General features: G+C 48.6%; 10 protein-coding genes across 10 annotated transcripts; 4 read left to right on the forward strand and 6 right to left on the reverse strand.

Moving 5' to 3' along the window:
- Positions 1–234: 234 nt before the first annotated feature.
- LDX57_010482 (alpha-hydroxy acid oxidase) lies at positions 235–1,815 on the forward strand (the record flags this gene model as incomplete). The annotated part of the gene is made up of 9 exons (XM_046092232.1): positions 235–328; positions 381–414; positions 470–572; positions 637–871; positions 933–1,094; positions 1,153–1,227; positions 1,300–1,553; positions 1,613–1,689; positions 1,740–1,815. The coding sequence occupies 9 exons, from the start codon at positions 235–237 to the stop codon at positions 1,813–1,815; spliced, it is 1,110 nt and encodes a 369-aa protein (XP_045948210.1).
- Positions 1,816–2,879: 1,064 nt separating this feature from the next.
- LDX57_010483 (uncharacterized protein) lies at positions 2,880–5,093 on the reverse strand. The gene is made up of 2 exons (XM_046092233.1): positions 4,120–5,093; positions 2,880–4,057 (listed from the first exon to the last, which is right to left on the reverse strand). The coding sequence occupies exons 1-2, from the start codon at positions 4,580–4,582 to the stop codon at positions 3,096–3,098; spliced, it is 1,425 nt and encodes a 474-aa protein (XP_045948211.1). The 5' UTR covers positions 4,583–5,093; the 3' UTR covers positions 2,880–3,095.
- Positions 5,094–9,076: 3,983 nt separating this feature from the next.
- On the reverse strand, positions 9,077–10,279 carry LDX57_010484 (tyrosinase family protein; the record flags this gene model as incomplete). Its single annotated transcript, XM_046092234.1, has 4 exons — positions 9,077–9,767; positions 9,822–9,944; positions 10,004–10,129; positions 10,197–10,279. The coding sequence occupies 4 exons, from the start codon at positions 10,277–10,279 to the stop codon at positions 9,077–9,079; spliced, it is 1,023 nt and encodes a 340-aa protein (XP_045948212.1).
- A 1,646-nt stretch (positions 10,280–11,925) lies between these two features.
- Positions 11,926–13,447, forward strand: LDX57_010485 (fungal specific transcription factor domain-containing protein; the record flags this gene model as incomplete). The annotated part of the gene is made up of 2 exons (XM_046092235.1): positions 11,926–12,212; positions 12,259–13,447. 2 exons carry the CDS (start codon positions 11,926–11,928, stop codon positions 13,445–13,447), a joined length of 1,476 nt encoding a protein of 491 aa, XP_045948213.1.
- Positions 13,448–13,643: 196 nt separating this feature from the next.
- On the reverse strand, positions 13,644–14,547 carry LDX57_010486 (uncharacterized protein; the record flags this gene model as incomplete). Its single annotated transcript, XM_046092236.1, has 2 exons — positions 13,644–14,464; positions 14,538–14,547. 2 exons carry the CDS (start codon positions 14,545–14,547, stop codon positions 13,644–13,646), a joined length of 831 nt encoding a protein of 276 aa, XP_045948214.1.
- Positions 14,548–14,569: 22 nt separating this feature from the next.
- On the reverse strand, positions 14,570–15,216 carry LDX57_010487 (uncharacterized protein; the record flags this gene model as incomplete). Its single annotated transcript, XM_046092237.1, has 2 exons — positions 14,570–14,820; positions 14,898–15,216. 2 exons carry the CDS (start codon positions 15,214–15,216, stop codon positions 14,570–14,572), a joined length of 570 nt encoding a protein of 189 aa, XP_045948215.1.
- A 389-nt stretch (positions 15,217–15,605) lies between these two features.
- Positions 15,606–16,749, reverse strand: LDX57_010488 (phytanoyl-CoA dioxygenase family protein; the record flags this gene model as incomplete). The annotated part of the gene is made up of 3 exons (XM_046092238.1): positions 15,606–15,812; positions 15,866–16,504; positions 16,591–16,749. The coding sequence occupies 3 exons, from the start codon at positions 16,747–16,749 to the stop codon at positions 15,606–15,608; spliced, it is 1,005 nt and encodes a 334-aa protein (XP_045948216.1).
- Positions 16,750–17,656: 907 nt separating this feature from the next.
- Positions 17,657–18,793, reverse strand: LDX57_010489 (zinc-binding alcohol dehydrogenase family protein; the record flags this gene model as incomplete). The annotated part of the gene is made up of 3 exons (XM_046092239.1): positions 17,657–18,148; positions 18,205–18,627; positions 18,689–18,793. The coding sequence occupies 3 exons, from the start codon at positions 18,791–18,793 to the stop codon at positions 17,657–17,659; spliced, it is 1,020 nt and encodes a 339-aa protein (XP_045948217.1).
- Positions 18,794–19,649: 856 nt separating this feature from the next.
- Positions 19,650–20,078, forward strand: LDX57_010490 (uncharacterized protein; the record flags this gene model as incomplete). Its single annotated transcript, XM_046092240.1, has 1 exon — positions 19,650–20,078. One exon carries the CDS (start codon positions 19,650–19,652, stop codon positions 20,076–20,078), a length of 429 nt encoding a protein of 142 aa, XP_045948218.1.
- A 1,217-nt stretch (positions 20,079–21,295) lies between these two features.
- LDX57_010491 (hydrolase) lies at positions 21,296–22,344 on the forward strand. The gene is made up of 3 exons (XM_046092241.1): positions 21,296–21,497; positions 21,558–21,826; positions 21,886–22,344. Exons 1-3 carry the CDS (start codon positions 21,435–21,437, stop codon positions 22,181–22,183), a joined length of 630 nt encoding a protein of 209 aa, XP_045948219.1. The 5' UTR covers positions 21,296–21,434; the 3' UTR covers positions 22,184–22,344.
- The last annotated feature ends 1,201 nt before the right edge of the window (positions 22,345–23,545 follow it).

Genomic DNA, 23,545 nt, shown 5'->3' on the forward strand with positions numbered 1-23,545 from the left:
CATGATGGGCTACTTCCTGGTGTCTATCGCTTTGTGTAAATCAATGAAATATCATGCAATTGAGAGGCTCACACTGCCGTGCCGGATTCCGGGATTTGAGGGCATCTGTAGCTCGATGTCTATATAAGGCGTTATTGACACACCGAGTGACTATTTTGTACGTCAAATTACAAGCTCATTCACCTCTCTACAATTCATACCCGTCCTACCTTTTTTACACATATTCAATTCAACATGGCCAACCGTCCGCCTGCACTTGACAAGCATGTCTTCTGTATCAAGGACTTGAGAGAGGCTGGCAACAAGAAGCTTCCGAAGGCATACAGAGGTCAGATGATCTTGAATTAATTCAACAGAGAGCGGGCGGCTGACAAGCATAGACTTTCACGATGATGGATCAATGGATATGCTCACGTATGCCACAACTTCTTTCCATCCTTTGAAATGACCCTAACTGAGCGTTCAACAGGTTGAAAGAGAATGAATCCGCATTCGATCATTACAAGATCAGGCCTCGAGTGATGGTTAATGTCGACGACATTGACACGTCGACCACTCTCTTCGGCAGCAAGGTACGCAGCATCACTGATGCAAGAAGTCAACGTAACGGTTACCAATCTGGAATTGCATCTATAGGTATCATTCCCTCTTGGCTTCAGCCCGACTGGAATGCAAAAGCTCGCTCACCCAGATGGTGAGCTTGCTACGTCCCGCGCGGCAGCCAGCACCAACCTGGGTATGATTCTGTCGTCCTACTCAACGGTCTCCATGGAAGAGGTCATCGAGCAAGGCCAAGAGAACCCATATGCAATTCAAATGTGTATTCTGAGAGATCGGTCATTTGCACTGAAGTTGTTGAGGCGCGCCGAGGGTGAGACCACTACTCAAACCACTGCTGTAACTGTCATTTATCGGTGCTAATCTCCCCATAGCGGCCGGATACAAGGCCTTCTTTCTCTCCGTCGACTTCCCACTCATCGGTCAGCGACTGAACGAGTCCCGGAATGAGTTCGTGCTTCCGGAGCATATGTCCTGGCCGAATCTCAACTTCGGCGGTGACAGCTTCTTTGGCGGCGGCGGTGGCACATCTTACGGTATGTTCACTCGCATCCCAATATCAGCCTCATGCGCACCCTTCCTAACGCAATACAGACTCCAGCATTGAATGGCGCGAATTCATCCCCTGGCTCCGTGAAAACACCACCCTACCAATCTGGCTCAAGGGCAGTGAGTTCACTTCTTCGCCCCATCAATACCAATAACCAAAGGAACACCAACTCTAACCGCGGACGCAACCAGTCACCACCAAAGAAGACGTTGAACTAGCAATCGAGTACGGCGCCGACGGCGTCGTCATCTCCAACCACGGCGGCCGACAACTCGACGGCGCGCCCGCGGCTATCGACGCGCTGCGAGAATGCGAACCCATCGCTCGCGGCAAGATTCAGATTGCCCTGGAAGGCGGCATCCGACGTGGGTCTGATATCTTCAAGGCCCTGGCGCTGGGGGCCCAGCATTGTTTTGTCGGGAGAGTTCCTATTTGGGGTCTTGCTGTAAGAAACGCTTCTACGATCAAGACAGGGCTTGGGCTAACCACGTGCTTTGTTGATAGTATGACGGCCAGAATGGCGTTGAGTTGGCCATGAAGCTTCTTCATCGCGAGTTGAAGACGACGATGGCTTTGGCTGGGTATGTGCAACTGCTCCCTAATTGATAAAACTGTTACTAATGATTTCCAGATGTCGTACGATCGACGATATTCGACGAAGCCATATCTCCGTGCTTCAAGCCGACCGGGTCCTTGCGCGTCTGTAAGGGCGATGGCTGTTGGGTTGGAGGTATTGACTTGGAAATCGGGGGTGTAGAAAGTGATTAGATTCCTCTGTGACTGTAATTAGCTTGTTTTGTTTGTCAATTGTTTCTAGATATCTATTCGAGTGCGAAAATGTCAATTTTGTTCCAAAACAATCGAGGATGAAGCACCCTTACTGGCATGAGAAGGGACGCCAGGGTGCCTCAGGCGGAATGCGCCAAGCATTTCTTCGCTGCAAGGCCCAAGGCAGAAACCGCCGGAAGAGGTTAGCGGCTGGCCTCTGTGCAGTGTGGACCGACTATACCCGATGTAGCAGGAGCTCTCACCGGGCCGGTCTGCTGTGGTCCGTAGAAATTACACCGCAGTCGCTGCCTCCGAAACAGGCCAGTGTGTGAGAGCCGGATGAATATTCTAGAGAGATACGGAGTACTTCTGAATTGGCAAATAATAACGTTACAGTGTATAACCGAATCTCGGTCTTTTCTCGTTCTTGTTCCCTCTACCATGAAAGACTACTCCGTACTCCGTAAGCATATATATCTCTACTATCATGTCACCATGATGCAATTGATTACTGGTAGCTTGTTGAAACATGGAATCCTTCTTCTAGATCCCAGATGACTATACTATGACACCACTCAGTGATTATCTGCGAGTCATTGCTGTGCTTCTCTGACCATAACATTATTGTCTACATAGTTCTGATGACATTCTCTGCCATGTTTTCCCTGTAAAATGCTTATCGATAAGCGCGGGTTAGGCTAGGCGCATGCATAGCCACCGCTGCACATAACAGCCATCCTGGCGACTTATGGAGCGTAAAAGACAATTCAATTGATGATAACCGAGAGTGAACGACCAATTGAATCCTTTGTGATTTCCCATCAAATTTTCCTGGTTCACTCCTGCATCTACGGTGTCGTATACGTGGCCCGACTGTGGACCAGGTTACATGCGCTAGTCCTAAAGCAGCCAGACACCTAAGGCAGCAGCATATTCCCTGCGCAGATGGTGGGAATCTCGTATTCTACTTGCTAATTAATGTCTACTGTGCGCGAGGAAATTGTTGTGTGAACAGAGAAACAAAAAATATGCAATTCTATCTATAACGTAAATCCAGACCCAATGTTCGTAACTTCTTATTTTTCCCTCGAAGTTTTAGGATATATCATGTAGTCGTTGACTCAACACTCAACAAAGTATCGCAGACCTTGCATGTAGATACTAGCCGGTAATACCAAAAGAAGGCCGCACACTCTTCACCAATAGGCCTCGCACCCATTTAGTCAATAGCGGAGGCGGAGGAATCACCATGCGTAACGGGGTTGCTGATCTTGGGCTCCCACTTGAAGCCGAAGTCGTCGCCCAGCTCCTTACGGATAGCCGACTTAACAGCCTCCATAACGTTCGGGAAGACACCGAAGTTGGCAGGGTTTTGCTCATCGTTCTCGCCGCCCTGGAAGACACCCGTTCGGACCAGGCAGGTGTTCCAGCCGTACAGGTTTCCACCGATGATGTCGGACGCGGGGTTGTCGCCGACCATGTAAATGTTCTTGGGCAGCTTGCTCTGCTGGTGGATCTGCTCCATCCAAGCCTTCATGACCTCGTCGGCGTAGATGTAGGTGGCCCGCTCGGGCTTACCGTAGAGCACACGCTCCAGGTCCTGGCCGCTGGTGGCCTTGTACTGGGCCTCGACGGCCAGACGGAAGGCACCGAGGTGGAGACGGGGGGGACCCTTGTGCTCGGTAGGGCAGAGCAAGTCACCCTGCGAGAAGTAGATAGGGATGTGCTCGGCGCCCTTGGCGCCACGGGTGAGAAGACGACCGTTGTCGGACATGAGCAGGTCGTTGATGATCTGCAGGTCGGTCATGGCGTCGAAAGACTCAGCAAAGCACAGGATGGCATCGAACTGGACCTTGGAGAAGTCGCGAGGCTGGGCGTGCTTGCGCTCCTCGTCCGTGAAGACACGGCACGGCGAGATGGTGGGATCCCAGGCGAGAATATCCTTGGGGTGAATCACGTTCTTGAAGCCGTATTGTTGGGCAACTTCCCGGATCTTGTAGCCTTCTCCACCGCAAACCAGCACGGTGTCGTAGTATTCAGCAAGAGCCTGCATGGGGGTGTGCGATTGGATGAACTGATCCGTCGAGATGGGCTGCTCCAGGATCTCCGAGAGCTGTTGGCAGCGAGCCTCCTCGGTCTTTCCACCACCGTTGGTCAACAGAATGTAGGGGAATTGGATGCCTTGAGTTAATGTTAGCGAAGTTGTTCACATTTGTTTTGTTCTGAGTGGGAAAGCAACATACCGAGCTCGTTGTCACCGTTCAAGATCTTGAGAACGTCCTTTCCTTCCTGGATGGGGTTGCTGCCGTGCACCAAGACACCGTCAATGTCGAAAGCAAAGGCCATGTTCTTCACCTTGGCGACCTTGTCCTTGTGGAGATCCTGGATTTGGGAAGCAATGATATCCCGCTTCACCGTGCTGGGCCGGGAGGCCGTCGACAGCCGCGAAAGACGGGGCGACCGGGGAATGGGCAGAGAAGTGCTGAAGGAGTTCCTCGAGCCCCGACGGTCCTTCATGGACGGCGAGAAGCTGAGGTTGTGCATCAGGGCAGAGGCATCGCTGATGGCATCACGGGTCGAAGGGACCTCGACAATCTTGTTGGGATCCCGGGGGATGGAAGGGCGAGACCATCTGTCGCGCTTCTGACCCTCCGCGTAGGGAGGCACGAGGGTGGAATCCACCGCATGTTCGTCGATGCGGGGCATGGTGAAGGAGTTGAGATGTGAGGGTATTCGGGAAAGGTTGTTGTAGACGTTAAAGAACTCTCTCAACCGCGGAGCTCCTGGGGAAGGGGACGGGATTTAAGGAAACTCTCGAGAACCGGAATGACGACTTGAGGGATTAATGAGGGGCAGATTGAGGAGGGGCAACGAGAATCGCACCATAAACTTATACCAAAAGTGGTGAATAATGGACCGTAGATCGGTTGCCGGAAGAGGGAGTCCCGGTCGATGGATCCAGGGACCAGCGTGCTCCGTCCAGTTGTCAGTCTTGACTGGCTTGGGATGGCAGCTAGTCTACCTGGGAGACGCACCATACCGTCATCGCGCAGTTGCGAAGGTCAAGGCTTCAAGGGCGGTTTGGATAATTATCTCTTTCCTACATACTACTGGGCGACGGGGTTGGGAATAGAGGGGTCCCGAGTTGCTCGATGGCGGCCTCGTGTGCGTTGTATTGAATATAGTTCAAGAATCGAATCTATATTTGCTGGCTACTGGACATCCGCCAGATGTGCAGCTTCAGCTTGGAAGGCGATTCGAGGAACGTTAAATTAAGTTAAGCCACTTTGCTTAACCGAAAAGACTCCCCGAACGGCCTTGTACAACGGCAACCTCACGCCGTTGCAGTCTGCAGTTTACTTTTAAACGGTTATTCATAAATATAGAACAGGTGAAGCCCTGCCTCGTCTCGCATATTCTCCTACACCGTATAATGAAGCCATCACTTCGTTTTCTACCCAGCAGCCCGAGAGTAAAAGAAAAAGACGCAGAAAATAGAAAAAATAAAAAATAAAAAGAGCTACGGAAATAATGACGTCACGACCAGGAGTCAAAACCGCACCAGCGACACGCCGGTGACCACTAGCGTTGCTGCTGAGCACTGAAGATTAATCTAAGCATCCGGCGTCTGGGCTAAGAGCCTAAGACAGATCTTCGCCTTTCGCTGTTTCCGGCCAATCTCGAACCCTTTGCTGCAGTCACCGGCGTTTGGTTCTCTGGATAACATGCCCGTTTCGAGCTGGATAGACAACTCGACTACACAACAACCATGGCGAGCGACGTAGCTGGCGGCTCCCTTCGTCATTCCCATTCCCCGCGGGTTGCCGAATGCAGCGCACCCGAGAGTTTTGGGTGGATATTTTATGTGGGTTTTGATCCACCATATGTGCAGTCCGCAGCCATCCTGAGACACCATGATTTGATCTTCCCTTCGGGCGAGCCGATTTCTTTACGGCAAAGCGCCCGATGTATTTTCGTCGAGTCGGCGCCTATTGGCCTGGTATGATTTCCCAGGAGCCCCATAATGACGCAGTTCGATTATCCTGGATCATCCAAATCTGTGCTTGGCTCGTTGGCTGGTTGAGAGATGCTGCTTCATGGTGCGGCAACCGCGCGAGGGTTCAACAGTTTTAAACGAAATTGGTGGTCGTTCGGTTCCAATCAAACATTGGTCTTGTGCTAAGAATGTTGGTTTCTTCAACAACAATTCTTGGTTCACGAAGCTCTCTTGGAACCATCCGGATAAATATATGTTCCGCCCGCCGTGACGGTTCTGCCACTTTTATCAGGCCGCAACTACCCGCCTCCAGTCTGTAGATGCTTCTATGTGTCTTTCTTGCAATCTGCCCGTTTACTCAAAAATATCTGCAGTTCTGCATAATTCAGTGTTTGACCTATCTCATTTCATGTGAAACATACCACTGCACCCCCGCACAGCTGAATATAGTGTGTTCAGACTTCATAGTTCTCAGTTCGCGCAGATCTACACCCCGCAGTTAGCCCATACCATATCAATCTATGTTCGAGATTTCCTGTTTCCTACGCTGGTTTATTGTCACGAGTTAGGTGAATTAGACGAATCTACTCGCTGCTCATCGCGCTCAGATCTTATCCTGTCATCTATCCTCGTCATTGAACATTGGTGATCCCCGACCCGAGCGTTTCTGCACAAATCCAGAGTAAGCTAACAATGCGAGTGACCGGCTGGTTCGCTGATCGCATATAATGATCGACAACATCATATCCCCTTCTACTGTAGTTATATGTAAAGATCCACTTTCATATGCCAGGATCTTGAACCAAGGCAAAACATTTCAGATTGACTACTTGGATGTTTTTCTTAGTCATTGGAAATATGACAAATGATCATGCAGTATGGGTTTGAGAATTGGAGTGCGGGGTGTAGTTGACATCGTAGCTTGGGGAACGTACTGGACAAGTAAATGTGTGAGTAGCGCTGAGCGGAGCTGGGAAGGAACCTTTCTCCCTCGCTACAAAGTGCGATGATTTAATAGATGCATGAAGTCCAAAGCCTGCCAAACGTAGCTCTGTTGGATATGGTTAGTCCATTTGCTCGGCGGTTCTAAGTGACCGTGCACCTTTAGCTAGCATCATCATTGCATGCATGGACCTTAATCTCTAGCTGGCAATGTGACGATCTGGATGTAGTTGTTTCTCTTATATAGTCCCTCTTGTGTGGTGTAGGAAAGATCTGTAGCACGCGTATAAAATCTATAAGGAGGTACGAATGGAACGAAAGGTGACAGTAAACTTTAACTCTGTACTAAGAATTATTTGTGGAGTCTGGGTTTTTTGAACAGAGACAGGACAGAACATTGTAATATTATGGCATTCCAATAATGCCAGCAGTCAGTGCCACCTCAGAGTTGCCGCAAAGAAATATGCTAAAAGCATTTCCACCGAAGCTTTGCCTTTTCTTTGGGGATAGGGTGTTCTCTGATCTTTGCATGGCGATAAGAGTAGCCAGTCTCAGGGATGTAAGTATCAGCGATCATCTTCAGCGCACCTGGAGTTTCTAGCCATAAAGGGCTGAACTTTAGAATCATTTCGTGGGCAAATTCGGCCAAATTATCGAGTTTGGGGCGATTGACCAGCTGACCCGTGAACGGCTTTATACCATATACTAGATAAGGCCAGAAAAATGGATTCAAGCAATCAATTGCATGAAACAAATCGGCGGCTTGACTTTTGAGTCCTTTGATCGAGGCTGCATTATATTCTGGGTCAGAAAATGGTGAGCACGTAGCGACAACATTCGTCCCGACCTGGTAATACTGAATTATGTCTAGTATTTCCTCGGGTAAATATCTTCCAATTGTCCGTCTAGTTTCGGCCAATGCCTCAAAATCCCGGATTATGCTGATTTGCATAAACAACAGATAAACTCCGTTGACAAATAACACGCTACGATCCTTGGACCCAAGATCGATAGAAAAGCAGTCGCGGTCTTCAGCTTCAATGTATTGTAGGGCGTGATCCTCCCAACGACTATCTCCAGAAGCCTTGTGAGGGCCCACAAGTGTCTGTCTAACCAAATCATAGAACAGATGATATCGATCTCCCTGGGTTAGAATACATCGTGTTTCACACGAAGCACCGCTCGTGGGCAGGGTGAAGAAGCTGAGCAAGTGACCGAATTCAGTTCCAACCCCTCTAACGGGTCTCATCTTGCCAATCATAAATAGAACGGCAAATCGAGCGAAAATGTAGTCGACAAGGTCAGTGCTGTCGTGAAATACCTCCCACAACCAAGTACTGGTCATTTCCTTGTCTTCATGCAAAGAATCCAACACCGCCTCAGGGAGTAGGTGTCTCCTTGCCTCGAACTCTTTGAATGTTTCACAGATTTCCTGACACTGGCCAGCGTGTCTATCACTCTGGTTCCCTTGATCATGGCATATGTCGCAGAAGGCTACTACCTTGCACGCAGTGCATCGATGACGAGGGGGCCGGCTGCACCAAGGGCATTTAGGGCTCAAGATGTTAGTAGGCAGCATTTTGGTGAGTAGCAGGTGTGATGGCAGCAGACCGGTGGAAAGTTGATATATATATAGAGAGAGAGTGTGTGTGTGTGTTTGGTTAGATTCTGGATGTTGGTTGTCGCGAAATGATAGGGCAAATATCAGACACTGATTCCAAATGGAACGGTATTTATACTTTCATATTGACCGTTCAGTCAAGGAGGATACATACTGTGTAAAGGCATATCCCAAGACAATAATCCATATCTTGTTGTCCGCAGCGGCTATTACCATTTTTAATACGTGGATCGCCGCTATAGCCAATGCTTATTGTTCCCTATTAGTATGTAGTATTCGTGGTGGCATCCTTTGTGCGTGGTACCCGACAACGCTCTATTGAATATAGAGACAGATTTCCTTCCTTTGTGTTGGCTTCTCTGTTTTATCCCGAACTAAATTAGAGTTGTCTCTGATCAACATTCCTTGTCGCGCATAATATGGAACTCGGTTGGTGCCTGATAGACAATAAATTTAAACGGAAGGGTGCAGTTTGGCCACAAGTAAATGCAGGAAGATGCCTTTATTCTAATACATACAATCTGCGATGGAAATGATCGGCCAACCCCATTGGACTCTTCCGAACAGAGTGTATATATTGTATAGAGTGGGCAACACGGCGTGTCCCAAATAAGCTATACCTGACAAGTTAAACAAAATCTCAATCATAGCGATAACAATACATATATCTCATGGGATCCATTAACTCCCGAAGCGCTCGCGGCTGATCCAACGGTCCAAACTCCGTGACAAAGTCGGGCGTCACTAGGGGCATTGTCGGATCATCATGCATCACCGCGGTACCATTAAGCGCGTAGCGACGATTGTCCATATTGCCATTCTGCCACAAGGTCCACATGCGGTCCACCATCCCATGATGGAGCATAAACGCTGGATCTTGTGGCGACGCATACTGATCCGCCATGGTACCTCCTGCCGCAAAATGTCCACCACTGTGGGCGCCGTGAGCGCCCAGACGGCTCGGATTCAAGAAAGTCAGTAACTCGTTAATATCTTTCGCGTTCGTCATGCTGTTAAGAGAGGATTTATTGGCGTAATCCGCCAGATACCACGGTTGAAGGTTGCGCTCGAGGCACCTGGGATTGTAGTCGAATCCTGGAGGCCATAACGGCCTATTGAGATCGAACGTGTTGTTGAACGGACCGAGATGTATTTTATAGTCTTTGAAGGGGCCGGAAGTCACGCAGCGTCGCCCGGAGGTTTCGGAGCTGCTGCAATTGTCATGACATGTGGCGCTATCGTATACACCGTTACCTGATAGCGATGTGGCGCTACCGTCAAAGACTGGGCTTTTGGAGAGGTCTGAAGTCTCTAGCGACCAGTCCCAGTATCTGAAATAAGATGTTAGTCGGAGGTGGGATGGAAAGCCGGAATTAGAGCCTTACGGAACGCCACCGGTGTAGCCACATTCTTCCTGCAAAGTGCGTTCCCAGAGGAAAAGAAAATGCCGATGCCACGGAAGAAAAACGCCATTGTCATGAATGCTTGTTGTATAGTTTATGTGGGTTCTGAAATATTGAGTTAGCGCACTGGCTCATGCAATGGGGTTGGGACTCTTTGGACTAACGCCACAAAGTCATCCAAGCGATCGCGGACCCCAGGGTAATCCGAAGATGGGAGTACGGATTCGCGATTTCTGAGACACCATATTGCATTGATATACTCAGTGCGCTGATCTCCGCTCAATGTGCCCCTATAAGGTAGTACGAGTCAATAAATGAAGTACAGTTATCTACAGGCGGGATTTGGGGCTCACGTACCATTCCTGCCTCGTAGTCGTTGTATTAGAGCTACAAGTATTCTCGCACTTCGTACCGACAACGCCCATTAAAACAAGCAGCATACTTGATAGGTGCCTAACGTGAAACATATTGACGTCAAATTAATTAGAGCGCTACTACTGCTGAGAGGTAGCGTGTCTGTGAGGGGCAAAAGACTTTATGGATTGGCCCAATCCGAACTGGAATACCGAGGGGTGCGGAATGAAAGGAGGAAGTGAAATGAATCAAGGGGGGAAATCAAGGGGAGATTGGAACTGTTATAAACACACAAATTCATCACGTGTATTAAACTCAGAGCCACAAAGGTTAAGTATGCGAGGAGGTACGAAATAATTGACGCCTTGATTCCAGATCCTAGCGATCGAACACCGGAAGAACAAATCATCTTCAATATTGTGTTAACATTATCTCCGAGAAGGGTTCGGTGGGAAATTCTTCTTTTAGTGATATTATATAGACCTACAGACCTGTATAAGAAGGAGTGTAGTCTGTCTTTCCCACATGGCTAACAAGAAGCATTGAAACAGGCAAGATTTTAGCTACTAATTATTTCAGTTTTCTCTAAGCCTTTTTCCTTCGAATAAATTTAAGAAAATTTGGCTCAAGAGAATTGAGCAGTATGAGACTTCACCACGAAATCTCTCGCCAACCAAACATCATCCGGGATAAAATCTGCCGATTCTGGTACATTCACTATTGACCAATATATGCCAATACTATGCATTGTAGACCTGGAGAATATTTGTGGCTTAATTCTACCATCGAAGACAGCAATTCATTTTGGTCCGCGACAAGACCAGATAGCGGTGAGAGAGAGAATATGCATCAGTCTGAATGACTGCCGGAGCTCGCTAAGCTTCCTACGTCTGAACGTGTGATATAAGATGCCATTTTCTCTAGTGGGCTTAAGTGTGAAGCCTACGGTGTAAGCCTATGATTTACTAGCGAATTTATGACATAATATCATCGGAGACTAGCTGGTTAGCTAGGCCGGTTTTGCGTCAATTCCCCGCTTCTGTTGATTTTCCAATTCTCTAATGTCTGCATTTCAATATAATGAAGTCAAAATTTACAAGTTGAAGCGATCGCGTGTAAAGACTGAATTTTCTTCGCGGAAGATCACTTCATTGCTCCGCTAATCAGCCAATTTGGGAAATATAACCCCATCATGGACTCGCCGTCGCTCAGGATAGTCCCCTACTATTCTCCAACGGCAAATTCCCGAGGCACGGTACCCCGCAAACGCGCCCAAAGGGCGAGGGTGAGGGAGAGACAAAATGGGACTTTGTCCAAAGTCAAGAATGCATGCATATTGTGCAGAGAGTCTGGGGTCCACTGCGTAGACCGACCAAAAGACCATGAAACTGACGGCGGAGACAGAAAGAAAACACGATGCTCGGGCCATATGCCATGTGTTCGATGTCAACAGCAGAGGCAAACTTGTCGGTATATGTCCACTACATCGGATCACTCCGGTGGCGGTTTTGATTCTGGTCCGCATACAAGCTCATTCCTGACGAGTCATGGAATTCCGGATGACTCGGGACAACGAGCCTTGCCGCAATGCTCGACTGGGATCGCGACCTCCTTAAGACCGGTCACACCAGACGATACTCCTCCAGAAGATCAATATGGCCACTTTCATGGCTTTGCGTCTGGCTTTGCGTTTTTACAGTTCGCTAAACAAAGGCTGGCAAGTTTACCGTCTATGTCGTTGGACTTTTCGGATTATCCCTTGACAAACGCCGGTAAACTCCCCTCCATACTCCCTCCTAAATCCGTTGCCGACGACCTGATACGCGACTACTTTGACTTCGGTCTGACAACATCTCGATTTGTGCACAAACCGAGTTTATTGGCGGTAGTTGACAAGTTGTACAACCTCGAAGAAACCTTCCACTCCAACCAGGATGATTTAGCCCTGGTGTACATGGTGATGGCCACTGGTTCTCATTATTCCAAAAGGAATAGCGTTTTCTGCGGGTACTCTGCTAGGTAGGTGCATGCTTCAAATCGATATCGTATCATTAACAGGTAGCAGCGTGCGATTCTTAACCATGGCCCAAAAGGAGCTCCAGAAAGAGTCTAGCAAAGTTACGCTGAGTTCGTTACAAGCTAGACTGTTGGTCACTCACTATCTATTGAATCACTCAAGGATGCATGAGGCATGGTCTTCCTTCGGGATCATTGTTCGACAGGCTCAGGCACTGCGGCTTCAACGAAAGTCAACCGCGCCGTGTACCAATCACGTTGACTACGAGTACCGCAAGCGCGTTTTCTGGTCAATTTATACTTACGATCGGATTCTGAGTAGCATATTCGGCCGTCCATGTGCATTGCACGACGATGATATCGATCAGGAAGAATGCGCCCTGGCAAATGACGAGGGTATCACTGTGTCGGAATGTCGCACCCTGGAACAGGGCAACTTCTGCTCTGCGGCAGCACTCATCCGTTATGCGCAGCTGGCTCGGATGTTGGGCCGGATTCTTCGCGAATTCTACAGTCCAGTCGCCAAGCGATATAGTCTTCACACCTTACAACAAATGGCATCGGATATTGAGAGGGATCTAGAAGACTGGCAAGACAATCTTCCTGTTTACCTCAATTACGTCTCTTTACCGTCATCGGCCATGTCCACAATGACCCAGAGGCAGACGTGTACCTTGAAACTAACCTTTGCCCATACAATGCTTCTGTTGTACCGTCCGTTCCTTCTTCACTGGATTCGCGCAAGCGATCAAATTGCAACGGATCTGGAATCGTGGTTCAAACATTGTGGGAACAAATCCGTCGAAGCCGCCAGTATGGTTGTGGCCGAATGTCGCGACCTTTATGAACGCGGTCTCTTCTCTCGACTGTTCTGGCTTGTCAACTATGTCCAATTCGCGTCTGTCGGGACTCTGTACATGTACTCCTGTCTATGGCCACACTCGTCCAATGTCAGGGCTACGGCTGACGAGGCACTGGCGCAATTCCCGACCGGGGTGGAAGGCGACCTGGTGGGTCAACGTTATCTCGAGATTCTCAAAGAACTACAAGAAGTTACAAAAGGGTTTAATATCGGTAATGTCGCTCTTGATGATCAATCTATCTTACAACCCGGGGATTCTTTCGCCAACGAGATGCCTGCTTTTGATGACATGTTAATGAGCTACGGTGACCCGTGGGGAGTCGGACTGTTCGAAACAACGCCGCTAATCGATGGTCATGACGGAGCAAGTCTATAATAATTTCTTAGGGGCGATTTGTGGCTTTCCTCATTGAAATGTTCTACTTCTATCTATCCCACCCGTGTTGTTTGGATCCCCACAACAGCCTTTTCCCGAATAGGAAATCGGGCATTCTCCCCGGTGCCAAGATACAGATCGGGCCATTTCTATGCAGATCACAGCGTCCACCACTCGGGGCAGGTCCATTACAATATCACAGCATGTACCGAAACCCACTGGCTTGTTGAGCGACCGTTGGTCCGCTTCCCCCCAAGTCCCTTCCCTGATCAAGTTTCCAATTTTGCCTCTTCAGGTGAATCATAGTCACTGTTGCCATCACGATCGCTGCAACACCGGCAACCAAATTGACAACAAAAGCAGCCAAATATCGGGGCGCCCCATCGTAGAGATAGGGGGTCCAGATGTTGGGAGTATTGCAAACCGAGATTATGAAAGCGATCCCAGTGGCACGCTTTGGGGCGGGTTGGCTCAGCGTTCCTGAAATCCAAGAGAAAATCACCGTTGATGCGGCATACAAAGACCCGGGCATCAGCATCATGGCTATATACCGTGCCGCTGTGTTGAGGGTGGACACAGCGAGGATGTTCGCGATTATAGTGACGCATAAAGGTCCCACGACATGATAGTACCGCTCTTCTGTCGAGTCCGAGTGGAAACCATTCACCATGATGACAATGCAACAAAGGATAAATGGTGGCGCGGTCAGAGCATAGGTCACCGTGCGTGAGTAGCCAAGTGTGGCGACCACTGGGGGGAAGAAGTTTGTCACGCCAGCCGAGATGAAAATGGCATATAGGGTTGCCAGTAGTAGCCAGGTCTTCGGGTCTTTGATCGCCATAACTAGACCCTGCAGTGTGCTGGCTTCACTCTGGTCGTCTTGTTGGCCTTGGTCTTGCTCATAGTTCCATCGGATCCACTCCCGTTCCACTTCGGTCAGACCGCGGACGCTGGCAGGACTATTGGGAAGGATGAATGCAAATAGAATGGCAAGTACTATTGTGATGATACCCTCTACTAGGAAGAGCTGGACAAGAACAAAGTGTCAACAAGGGGCTTGAACATGAACGACTGTTGAAAAATGACTCACCCATCTCCATCCTGCGAGTTCATGATGTCCATCTAACTGGAGAATGCCGATTGCGAATAAGCCCCCAATGGCATTACCCAGCTGCGAGCCCGAGTAGAACAGCGCTGCCCGAAAGGCATATTGTTATAGAACACGGACAGATAATACAGGGCACCCGGGAAGAATACGGCCTCGACGAATCCGATTAGAAACCGAGCGACCATCAAGCCAGCGAAGTTATGCACAGCCGCCTGGCAAGCTGAGATCACGCCCCAAATGCCCATTGCAGCGCATATATACACCGCTGGAAGTTTGATTTTTCAAATTGACACGTGAGCTCTTCTGTCTAGCCAAAAACTGGACAACGGAAGCAGAACTTACTATATCCAGCAAACAAGACCGAAATGCAACTTTGATACTCTGTGGATGAGAGGTGAAGGTCCTCGGTTATATTTGCGTGTTTAGCGGCACCGATGTTGTTACGATCGAGGTAGTTGAGGATGTACATGAGCATCAGACATGGGAATATCATAACGTCCATCTTCAATGTCGCTCTGAAGCCCGTCTTCTTATACTCTTCCGGGGTGAGCACTCTCAGAATGTCTGGCATTGCCGCATTGGCTACCTCATGGCAGTCGGGCTTGTACAGCACTTCCTCATGATGCGAGTGCGACGGGCTGAGATCCTGCTTGTTGTCCATTGTGTGATTTTAAGTATGAATTGTAATCTCTGCCATTCATGACGGGTTCTGCAACATACTTATGGTGGAACCAGGTGGGCTGCAAGCTCGGTGACCACGTCTACCCCAGACTTCCCAGGCTCGACCCCGCATACTTCCCCGGAATCCGCTTTTGGCAATTGAGCCGGACGCATCATATTTCCTAATTTGGTGGACTATACTTTCCAACTTTCCTTCACTAGCTTAATGAATGACCACTTATGTGACCGCTGTGGGCCAAATGCGGAGAAGATCGTTCGCAAGTGCTGAGCATACCATCACAAGGGATGAAACCATTGTTCGCTTTACTCTGATGTTGTAATCTGTCTTAGGTACCTGGTTCGAACACTATATAATAGCCCGTTGTTCGGCTATTTACGTCTCTCAATTTTGCGAGCCAAGTTGGGGTCTTCCTCGCTGAACGCTGCCACTGTCCATCTTTCATCGAACGGCTGGCGTTTGTCTACAAAGCGGAGGTCGGTCGATACTCGGATCCGACCCTTATCCGACTCATTCATGGCGCCAGCATGGATCATGTATGGGTTATGAAAAACGATGTCACCGGCCTCATACTCTCCCTAAATATCTGTCAGCGCTTGCTCAATTGGCATCTTGTTCATTAAATACTCACCACAAACCACTCCCTACCCCAATTCCTTCCAAATTGTGACGAGTTCCGATCAAGCCACCCACCCTTATTCATATTTTGATTGACTGCGGAGATCTTCTCCGCATCGGTGAGGTTCGCATTCAGACGCGTGAAGTCATCCTCATACTGCTTTCCCAGATCATGCGACCGGTGCAGATAGATCAACCCTCCACCTTTTCTCTCAATATCCCCGATCGGCACCCAAGCAGTGATACTAGTCGGCGGTGCTGCGCGAAGGAAGATCTGATCGTAATGCACAGGCGTCGACTCGGCGCCCGGAACTGCGCACCTCAACAACGACCGAGGCAAACACCACGGGTCCTCAAAGCCGCAAAGCTCCCCGACGAACGGTTCTACCTGCCGGGCCACTTCGTCTTTAAATGCAAGATAAAACGGTGCCACGTGGCTATTGATCGCGTTATCGACAAACGGACCTTTATCTTCAAGGCCCATGGCTAGTCGGACACCGCCGGGGAGGACGAAGTCGCGCCAGTCTGCGCCGGAAAAGATGCCCTCTTCTGGATCGGTGTCGGGTTTCAACATGCCGGATCCCTGATTGACGAAGTTGAGGTACTCACGACGACACTTGTTGACGAGGTCTCGGTTGATGATGTTTTTGATCTGTTAATCACAGAACCACAGTCAGCCTCGGGGTATGTCGCGTGAAAGGCTTCAGTTAGTGGGAGGGACTGGAGCCAAACTCATACCCAGATTACACCATCTTCACGGTACCGTCGTCGAAGTTCCTCAACGGGGGTGTTTCGCGACAAGGGCGTCAAGAGTTTCACGTTTTCAATCTCTCCGCCATAAGCTCGCAGGTTTAAAGATTCTTTGACTGTTTCGGGTGGAAGCGTGATGGTTGTCATTTTGTAAACCGTTCCTCCTTAATGGTGTTATAGCTCTGTTGTCAGAAGGGCTTATGCTTGTCCAGGTGGAAAGTAATTCGCAAAAGCAATTTCCTTATTTTATAAATGCTGCTCTTTCAACCGACTCCGGGGAAGACAAGCCCTATTGCGGGGTTAACCTGAGATCCCGGGGAACGTTGACTTCCTAAATAGGCAACCCGGGCACTCTTCCCCGGTCTATCCTCCCAGAAGGCGTATCGCCCCAGCATGCTTCCTTCGAAGCAATATGCTAGGAATGTTGATCAAAGAAAGATCGGGAGCTGACTACCATCATAAGGTCCTTACAGTTATCCTTCTAACATCTATAGTCTATGCATCATAAATACTAATCATATCTTAAATCTTAATTATTTTATTTTCTGAGGTATAAGCAACCATCTGGGAATTATATAAAAAGACTATTAAAGTAACCGACATACTATATATAATCTTCAAATATTTGTAAATAATAGCCATTGGTAGTATCCCAGATCTTGACTATCTTATCAGCTAAACTAGAGGCGACTAGCTAGAAATCATATAAAAAGATTACTAATATAATCTAGTTAATATCGCTCTCAGGTGTCTGTAAAAGCTATTAGTAGTATCTCAGATTTTGACTGTTTTAATAGCTAAAGTAGAGGTAACTAGGTGGAATTATACGCGAAGACTACTAATATAACTGAGTTACTATAGCCCTCGAGTGTCTGTAGGCAATGGTTGTTGGTGGCATCCCAGATATTGACCGTCATGTCATCTGAGGCAGCGGCGACCAGTTCTATTCATAGCGGTGTAGAGCTTGGTCGCTCCTGGAGCATCTACTGATAGTTCCAGCGATCATCACGATTGTTTTCGACATTGCTACGACGTTTGGTATTATAATAACAGCTCAAATACCATCATCCTCCTGGGGGTCTAAAACTAGCTTTTTCGGGCTGCGCCCTTCCAAGACGTCGGTACAAGCAACTTGAATGCTGTTCAAGCCACCAGTTCGCTTTTCCAAGGGTGTGGGGGTCACGTTTCCACCCAGAGCCCCGGGGAGGTAGTCACCATACCACCATTCCGTAAACTCACCATTTTCCGGCTTCTGAGTAGTCATGCTGAAAAAATCGTAGACTAAATGGACATTCTTAGCCAGATTCATTTCACTGCTTTGCGGGCGGACAGAGGCAAATGTTCCACCATCCGGTTGCAGGATTTCACTTAAGGCGCTTGAACCTTTCGCGTCACCCGAAGCCGTCATGATATAGTCGTAAGGGCCGAAGCTCTTCAGTTTTGAGACGATCTCATCATCCTTGTAGTCGAGAACAGTAGAAGCCCCAAGACCACGGACATACTCGAACTTTCGCGAGGAAGCAGTTGCCACAACTTCGTAACCGACCTAAGAATCCATGTTAGCTTTCTCCCGAATGACAGCCAAGCCTGCTTCGTACTCACACTGGCAGCATATTGAACAGCGTAACCTCCCACAGATCCGCTACCACTCCAAATTAATGCTTTCCCTTTGCAATTCATTCCGGGTTTCCCCATGCCCAGGTGTAAGTGCAACGCAGAAACAGCTGTTAATAGCGCAAACGGTATTGCGGCAGCATCCTCAAAAGTTGTGCTTGCCGGTATCTTAGCGGTCGTGGCCTCTCTACTCACGACAAATATCTGCCAACCCCCGTACTTAGACTGTTTGAGCTGGTAAGTAGGCGTATCGGACACGACGCGGTCGCCCTTTTTGAATCTAGTTACTGACGGGCCGACGTCATGGACAATACCAGCAACTCCATTACGCAAGATGAATGGGTAGGGCACATCGATGTATGCTCGGGCCCGGACATTGGCATCGAAAGGTTGTATTGCAATAGCGCGGTTCTATCACACTCCTTAACCACGTGACTTCTGCAGTGATTTTCCATGCAAAGTGTTGACGCACCTCGATCACAATTTCACCTTCTAAAGGGGGGTTATAGGCCGCGGTGGATCGCTTGAGATCATCTTTTGGCTTCAGAATCCAGGCAGCTTCGTTGAGAGGTGGCATGGTGCCTTGATGATAACAATTCACAAGTTATAAGCTAGAGGTGAGGGTAGCTTTCTAGCAATGAATATCTTGCTCCAAGTGAGAAAAGATGCTCAATGACCTCAAAAAGGTTTGAGCAGGAAGCATCGCCCCGCAAGATAGTCAGCAGATGGCATTGGTAATTCTTACGACATCCACTAACTTAGTAACTTAGTTAACTAGTAGTTTGGGTTAAACTTTAATTAGATAACCATGCTTTCTCTTTTTTTTTTTTTTTTTTCCCCAACCACCTGGGCTTACGCGAAACTTTGTAACTCATTGCAAGCCCAAGACTATGCACGTCAGAAGCATACCCTCTTGAGTTTGCCTAGAACGTAGACAGCATCGAGCAATCCATGGCTCTCCGGTACTCCGCACCGACTGGAACTGGCCGATATGTGTCTATGACCATTCTGCGGAAATTTTTGGTAAAAAGTAACCGAACCGTCGGCTCTCTGCATGATGCACAGGGCAGAGTTAAAGATAAGATACCATAGAGAACTAGTTCGGAGATCTGAGGACGGATGATTTTCGCCAGAAGCCAGCTACCCGTGGGTGTCGTCCACAATGACAACATCTCTTTTCAAGCTATAAAAAGGAACGAAGTGGCACGGAGTATTCGGCGAGATGGTGTAACTGTTTATAATTCAGACGAAATCGCCTAGCCTGGCGCGGTCGCAGACAGCGGAGAGTTTGTTCTCTGTTTCGATGGCACCGGATATAAATTCCGGGGAGTTGAAGCAGACAGTAATGTCCTCAAGATATACAGAGTGAGTGATTAGAGTATGAGCTAGTCCCTTTAGGCTACGCTTACACCAATGGAAGATGCTGAACCGCAATGACCCTCGTCAACTTCATTACTATCAGCCGGGGTTTGGACGCATACCACCTCGATTTGGCAGGCCAGCAATGCCCTGCTGTTCATCGAGAAACCATGAACGTTGATCATTCGCGAATTGAAGCAGACCCCCCAAACCCGGCTAGTGCGCTCTCTGAAGCTAAGAATGGCCTCCCCGACGAAAATTGGAATACGTCTCAGGACGTCGAGGAGGTCTGGTTCGCTGGATGGCATTCGGACATTGGCGGCGGATTGAATGACGGCGAATATAAAGCACTGAGCCATGTGCCATTAGTTTGGATCGTACAGGAGGCGCAGCGTGCGGGGTTTCAATTTGACCCTGAAAATATGAAACTCTTCCATTGCTTTGATGATCCAGCTGGCTATAGCGATCTTCCGGATCATCTGGAAACAAGCGCTGGCGGCTAAAAGATGGAACTTACAGCGACACAGGGGACGGATCCAGCTTCAAGGTCGAGATTCGAAGGGCAACTACTACCGGACATATACATGATTTCCTACAATATGGCCACGGTATACCGTGGCCCACCGTGTAACTTGGAAAGTAGCAGAGTATGTTCTGTTTCGGAGGATGGCATTGCAACCCGATGGATCCTGGAAACCTGTTCGGTGGCCTCTTCCCCTTGGGGAGAGACGTGACCTTCCAAAGGAAGCCAAGATTCACGGGTCAGTTGTACGCCGCATGAAGGCCATTCCAAATTATAAGCCGGTCAATGTACTCGGGGATGGGAAGGAGAAGAATAGGCGATCCTTGGAGCGTGGAATCGGCACGTGGCAGGTGTACGCCTATAAAGGCTGTCCAGTAAGAGAAACATACCACCGGAAGTCGAACGAGAAGGTGTAGACCAAAATTCATATTAGATTAAGTACCTTGCCATTGACAAACAAGGCATGAGTCATGAGCTCTCCTAATGCGGCAGCAAGACGAACGCAAGACAAGACGAAACGGAAAACAACCGGAAGAAGAGGACCGGGGAACTACCCATCACATAGACCATGCTTCGGAATTAGGCAGAGGAGACTAAGTTACTCGCATTCCTCATTTCACTAGCCTAGAGCGCATAAGTGGCACACCTTTCCGCAAAGACCGGACCTATACCGTTACATTGTACCTGCTCGCGCAAGTAGTTGCATAGTCTCTCAGGATCAAGTTTACCTTCGTGCAACCGGGCATCTTGTTGAGTGAATTCCCAAGTAGCGTGCAAGTCCATCAGCCACCCGCCAGTATCTAGATCAGTTACGACTCGGTGTGTGGGCTCTTTGTTATGGTCACCTGGCGCCACTAAATGTGCGAAACTTGTGTACGTCATAGCAACCGTAAAGGGACCTCCCACTGGCAAAAGGCGGCGGAGGCCACGGCTAGGGGTCACGCAATGACTGCTGCAAATGGTTAGGTGCAAGTGGGCGGGCCACTGATTCAGCCCACTAAGCTCTAGTGATTCGTATTGATTATAATGTTGACGAAATGTTAAGGTTAACGAGTCAAGAAGAGGGTCGGAGACCACCGTGTCGGTGGGTACTGGGGGATCGGGCGGGCGATGAGTTAAACGGTACCCTACCCCACAAGCTTGCTTTTCAATCATCTCGTAATATGCAGAGCGGCAGGAGTCGTGATGCCATCAGTTCGGATGATAAATATTTAGATAATCCCATATGATGTACAGATATATTTACCAGTCCGATCATCCATTAGATTGGAATTTCAATCTCACCACGAAGTAACCTTCTATTTCGACAATCATTTCTTTTTTCCCACCTGCCACCATGCCTCCAGCATACAAACGTCTCGACCGCGACAACTGTGCTTTCCTGTTTATCGACCATCAGGTGAGCTTAAGTGATGTGTGCGATAAGCAAAAGGTTGACAAGAACTAATCTGAGAAACAGTCCGGACTTATTCAGTTGGTGCGCGACTTCGAGCCTACAGAGTTCCGGACCAACGTATTGGGTTTGGTGAAGACCGCCGCTTACTTCAAAGCACCCTCCGTCCTGACCACCTCATTCGACACTGGCCCCAATGGTCCTATTGCCCAGGAAATTTTGGATACCCTGCCTGATGCTCCGTTCATCCGGAGACCGGGCCAGGTCAATGCCATGGACAACGAGGACTTTGTCCAGGCGGTAAAAGCAACCGGAAAGAAACAGGTAATCATCAGGTATCTACACAACCTGCTGGTATCACTGCAAGATGGAGCTGCTCCTAACTATTGACAAGTGGTGTTCTCACCGAAATCTGCGTCGCATTCCCGGCGCTGAGTCTGATTGAGCAGGGCTACGATGTATTCGTTGTGACGGATGCTTCTGGCACCTTCAAGGAACATACAAGGGAAGCAGCTCACAAGCGGATGGCACAAGCAGGCGTGCAACTCTTGAATTGGGCCGCGGTGGCTGCTGAGATGCAGCGAGACTGGCGTCGGGACATCGAAGGCTTTGGCAAACTTTGGACCGATCATGTGCCTGGATATTGGTGTTTGATGCAGAGCTACTCGAGTAACCCAGCAAACACGAAGTAGGCGGTTAAGCTCTGACACCTAGTATTTACTGCGATCAATTTGGCACAGCAGTAAAGGCAACATCTGTGATAATCGAAGGAGGTCTTTGGACCACTGTGTTATCATGGACGCCCTGGAGAAAAGCAGGTTTTTATTGAATCAATATAATGATGCCAACATACCAAGAATGATACCACATCTATGGAGTATGCGCATGTTACTATATGTAGAACCGATCAGGACCATTGGCAAAGTCCCCCAGCCAGATGATCGAGAAACCTGTAGTTAGGGGTTCCACCTGACAGAGTTCCGCACTGAAGACCCACACCGAGGACACGAGGAACTTCACAGTCCTTAGTAACTGACTTAGAGTATTGGTAGTTAAGGATAACCAATGATGTCCAAGATCACTGCCAAGAGCCATAAAGAAGTTTCTTATCTCTTCCTATCCCTTTATGTGCTGCAAAAAATGTATCGATTGAAGTGGTTTTTAGTTGTGCTCAACATAAGAGCCCAGAATTTTTAGTCTCCAAATAGACAATATGTTTAATGGCAAGGCTGAACCGACATATGGTGGATATCACGGCTCATGATGCACGGGCCATAAGTCATGACGTAAGATTATGAACCAAAGGGGCATTCCAAAGCAGATCAAAAAACCCGCACATATGATTGTATTAACTGATTCAAGCAGAACTTTGCAACCAACTTGAATAACAGGCTCGACAAAAATGACATCTTTACTGCCCAAAGCCAGTTTCTGGCGTAGAGAACCGAATGCATTACCAGTCCCAGCCGACATCGTTCCCTTTGCTGGCCGTATTGGCGCAAACCAGGAGTTCTCATTGGATACGAACAATTGCGCTCATGCAGAGATTTTACAAGATTTCCCTGATGCAGCTCCTTGGATTCCGTTGCGCCATGCTTTGAACTTGAAGCATGTCTTACAGCTTGAGCTGTGGAAAGGAGCAGTAGTTGAAGCAATAGGTTCGCCCATGACCTCGTCATAATGAAATAAGTTGACATTTTGAAGGTAGCTGCATGTTGGTCTATCTTACCTGCTTTACAGCAATTGGGCTAGGCCAGTTGGCCCAGTGCGTGATTTTCACACAGATGACTCCCGTCTAGTTGCTGATAATAATTGTAGCAACTTCGAGTCCGGCCCATTGGTACCAAGTCTGCTTGGCGGTCTAACGGCTACATTGGTTCTCCCTTTGTTCATCTTTGCTACTGGCCCTGTCTCTGGAGCCCACTTGAACCCTACCATCACCATTGCCACATTATTTGGCCGACTAGCGACACTACCTAGATGTATACTGTATGTGGCATTCCAGACGTTTGGAGCAGCTCTTGCCGGGTGGCTATTAAGAGCGAGTTTTAATA

Source organism: Aspergillus melleus, assembly GCF_016097325.1.
Source record: "Aspergillus melleus strain CBS 546.65 chromosome Unknown contig6, whole genome shotgun sequence".
NCBI lineage: Eukaryota > Fungi > Ascomycota > Eurotiomycetes > Eurotiales > Aspergillaceae > Aspergillus > Aspergillus melleus.

What these genes read in the sequence shown, in the direction of transcription:
- LDX57_010483 (XM_046092233.1), bottom strand. Translation starts at nt 4,582, where the DNA reads ATGCCCCGCATCGACGAACATGCGGTGGATTCCACCCTCGTGCCTCCC. An exon ending in GAACGGTGACAACGAGCTCG is followed by an intron (nt 4,058 to 4,119) that starts GTATGTTGCTTT and finishes CATTAACTCAAG; the next exon opens with GCATCCAATTCCCCTACATT.
- LDX57_010491 (XM_046092241.1), top strand. Translation starts at nt 21,435, where the DNA reads ATGCCTCCAGCATACAAACGTCTCGACCGCGACAACTGTGCTTTCCTG. An exon ending in TCCTGTTTATCGACCATCAG is followed by an intron (nt 21,498 to 21,557) that starts GTGAGCTTAAGT and finishes TCTGAGAAACAG; the next exon opens with TCCGGACTTATTCAGTTGGT. An exon ending in AAGAAACAGGTAATCATCAG is followed by an intron (nt 21,827 to 21,885) that starts GTATCTACACAA and finishes ACTATTGACAAG; the next exon opens with TGGTGTTCTCACCGAAATCT.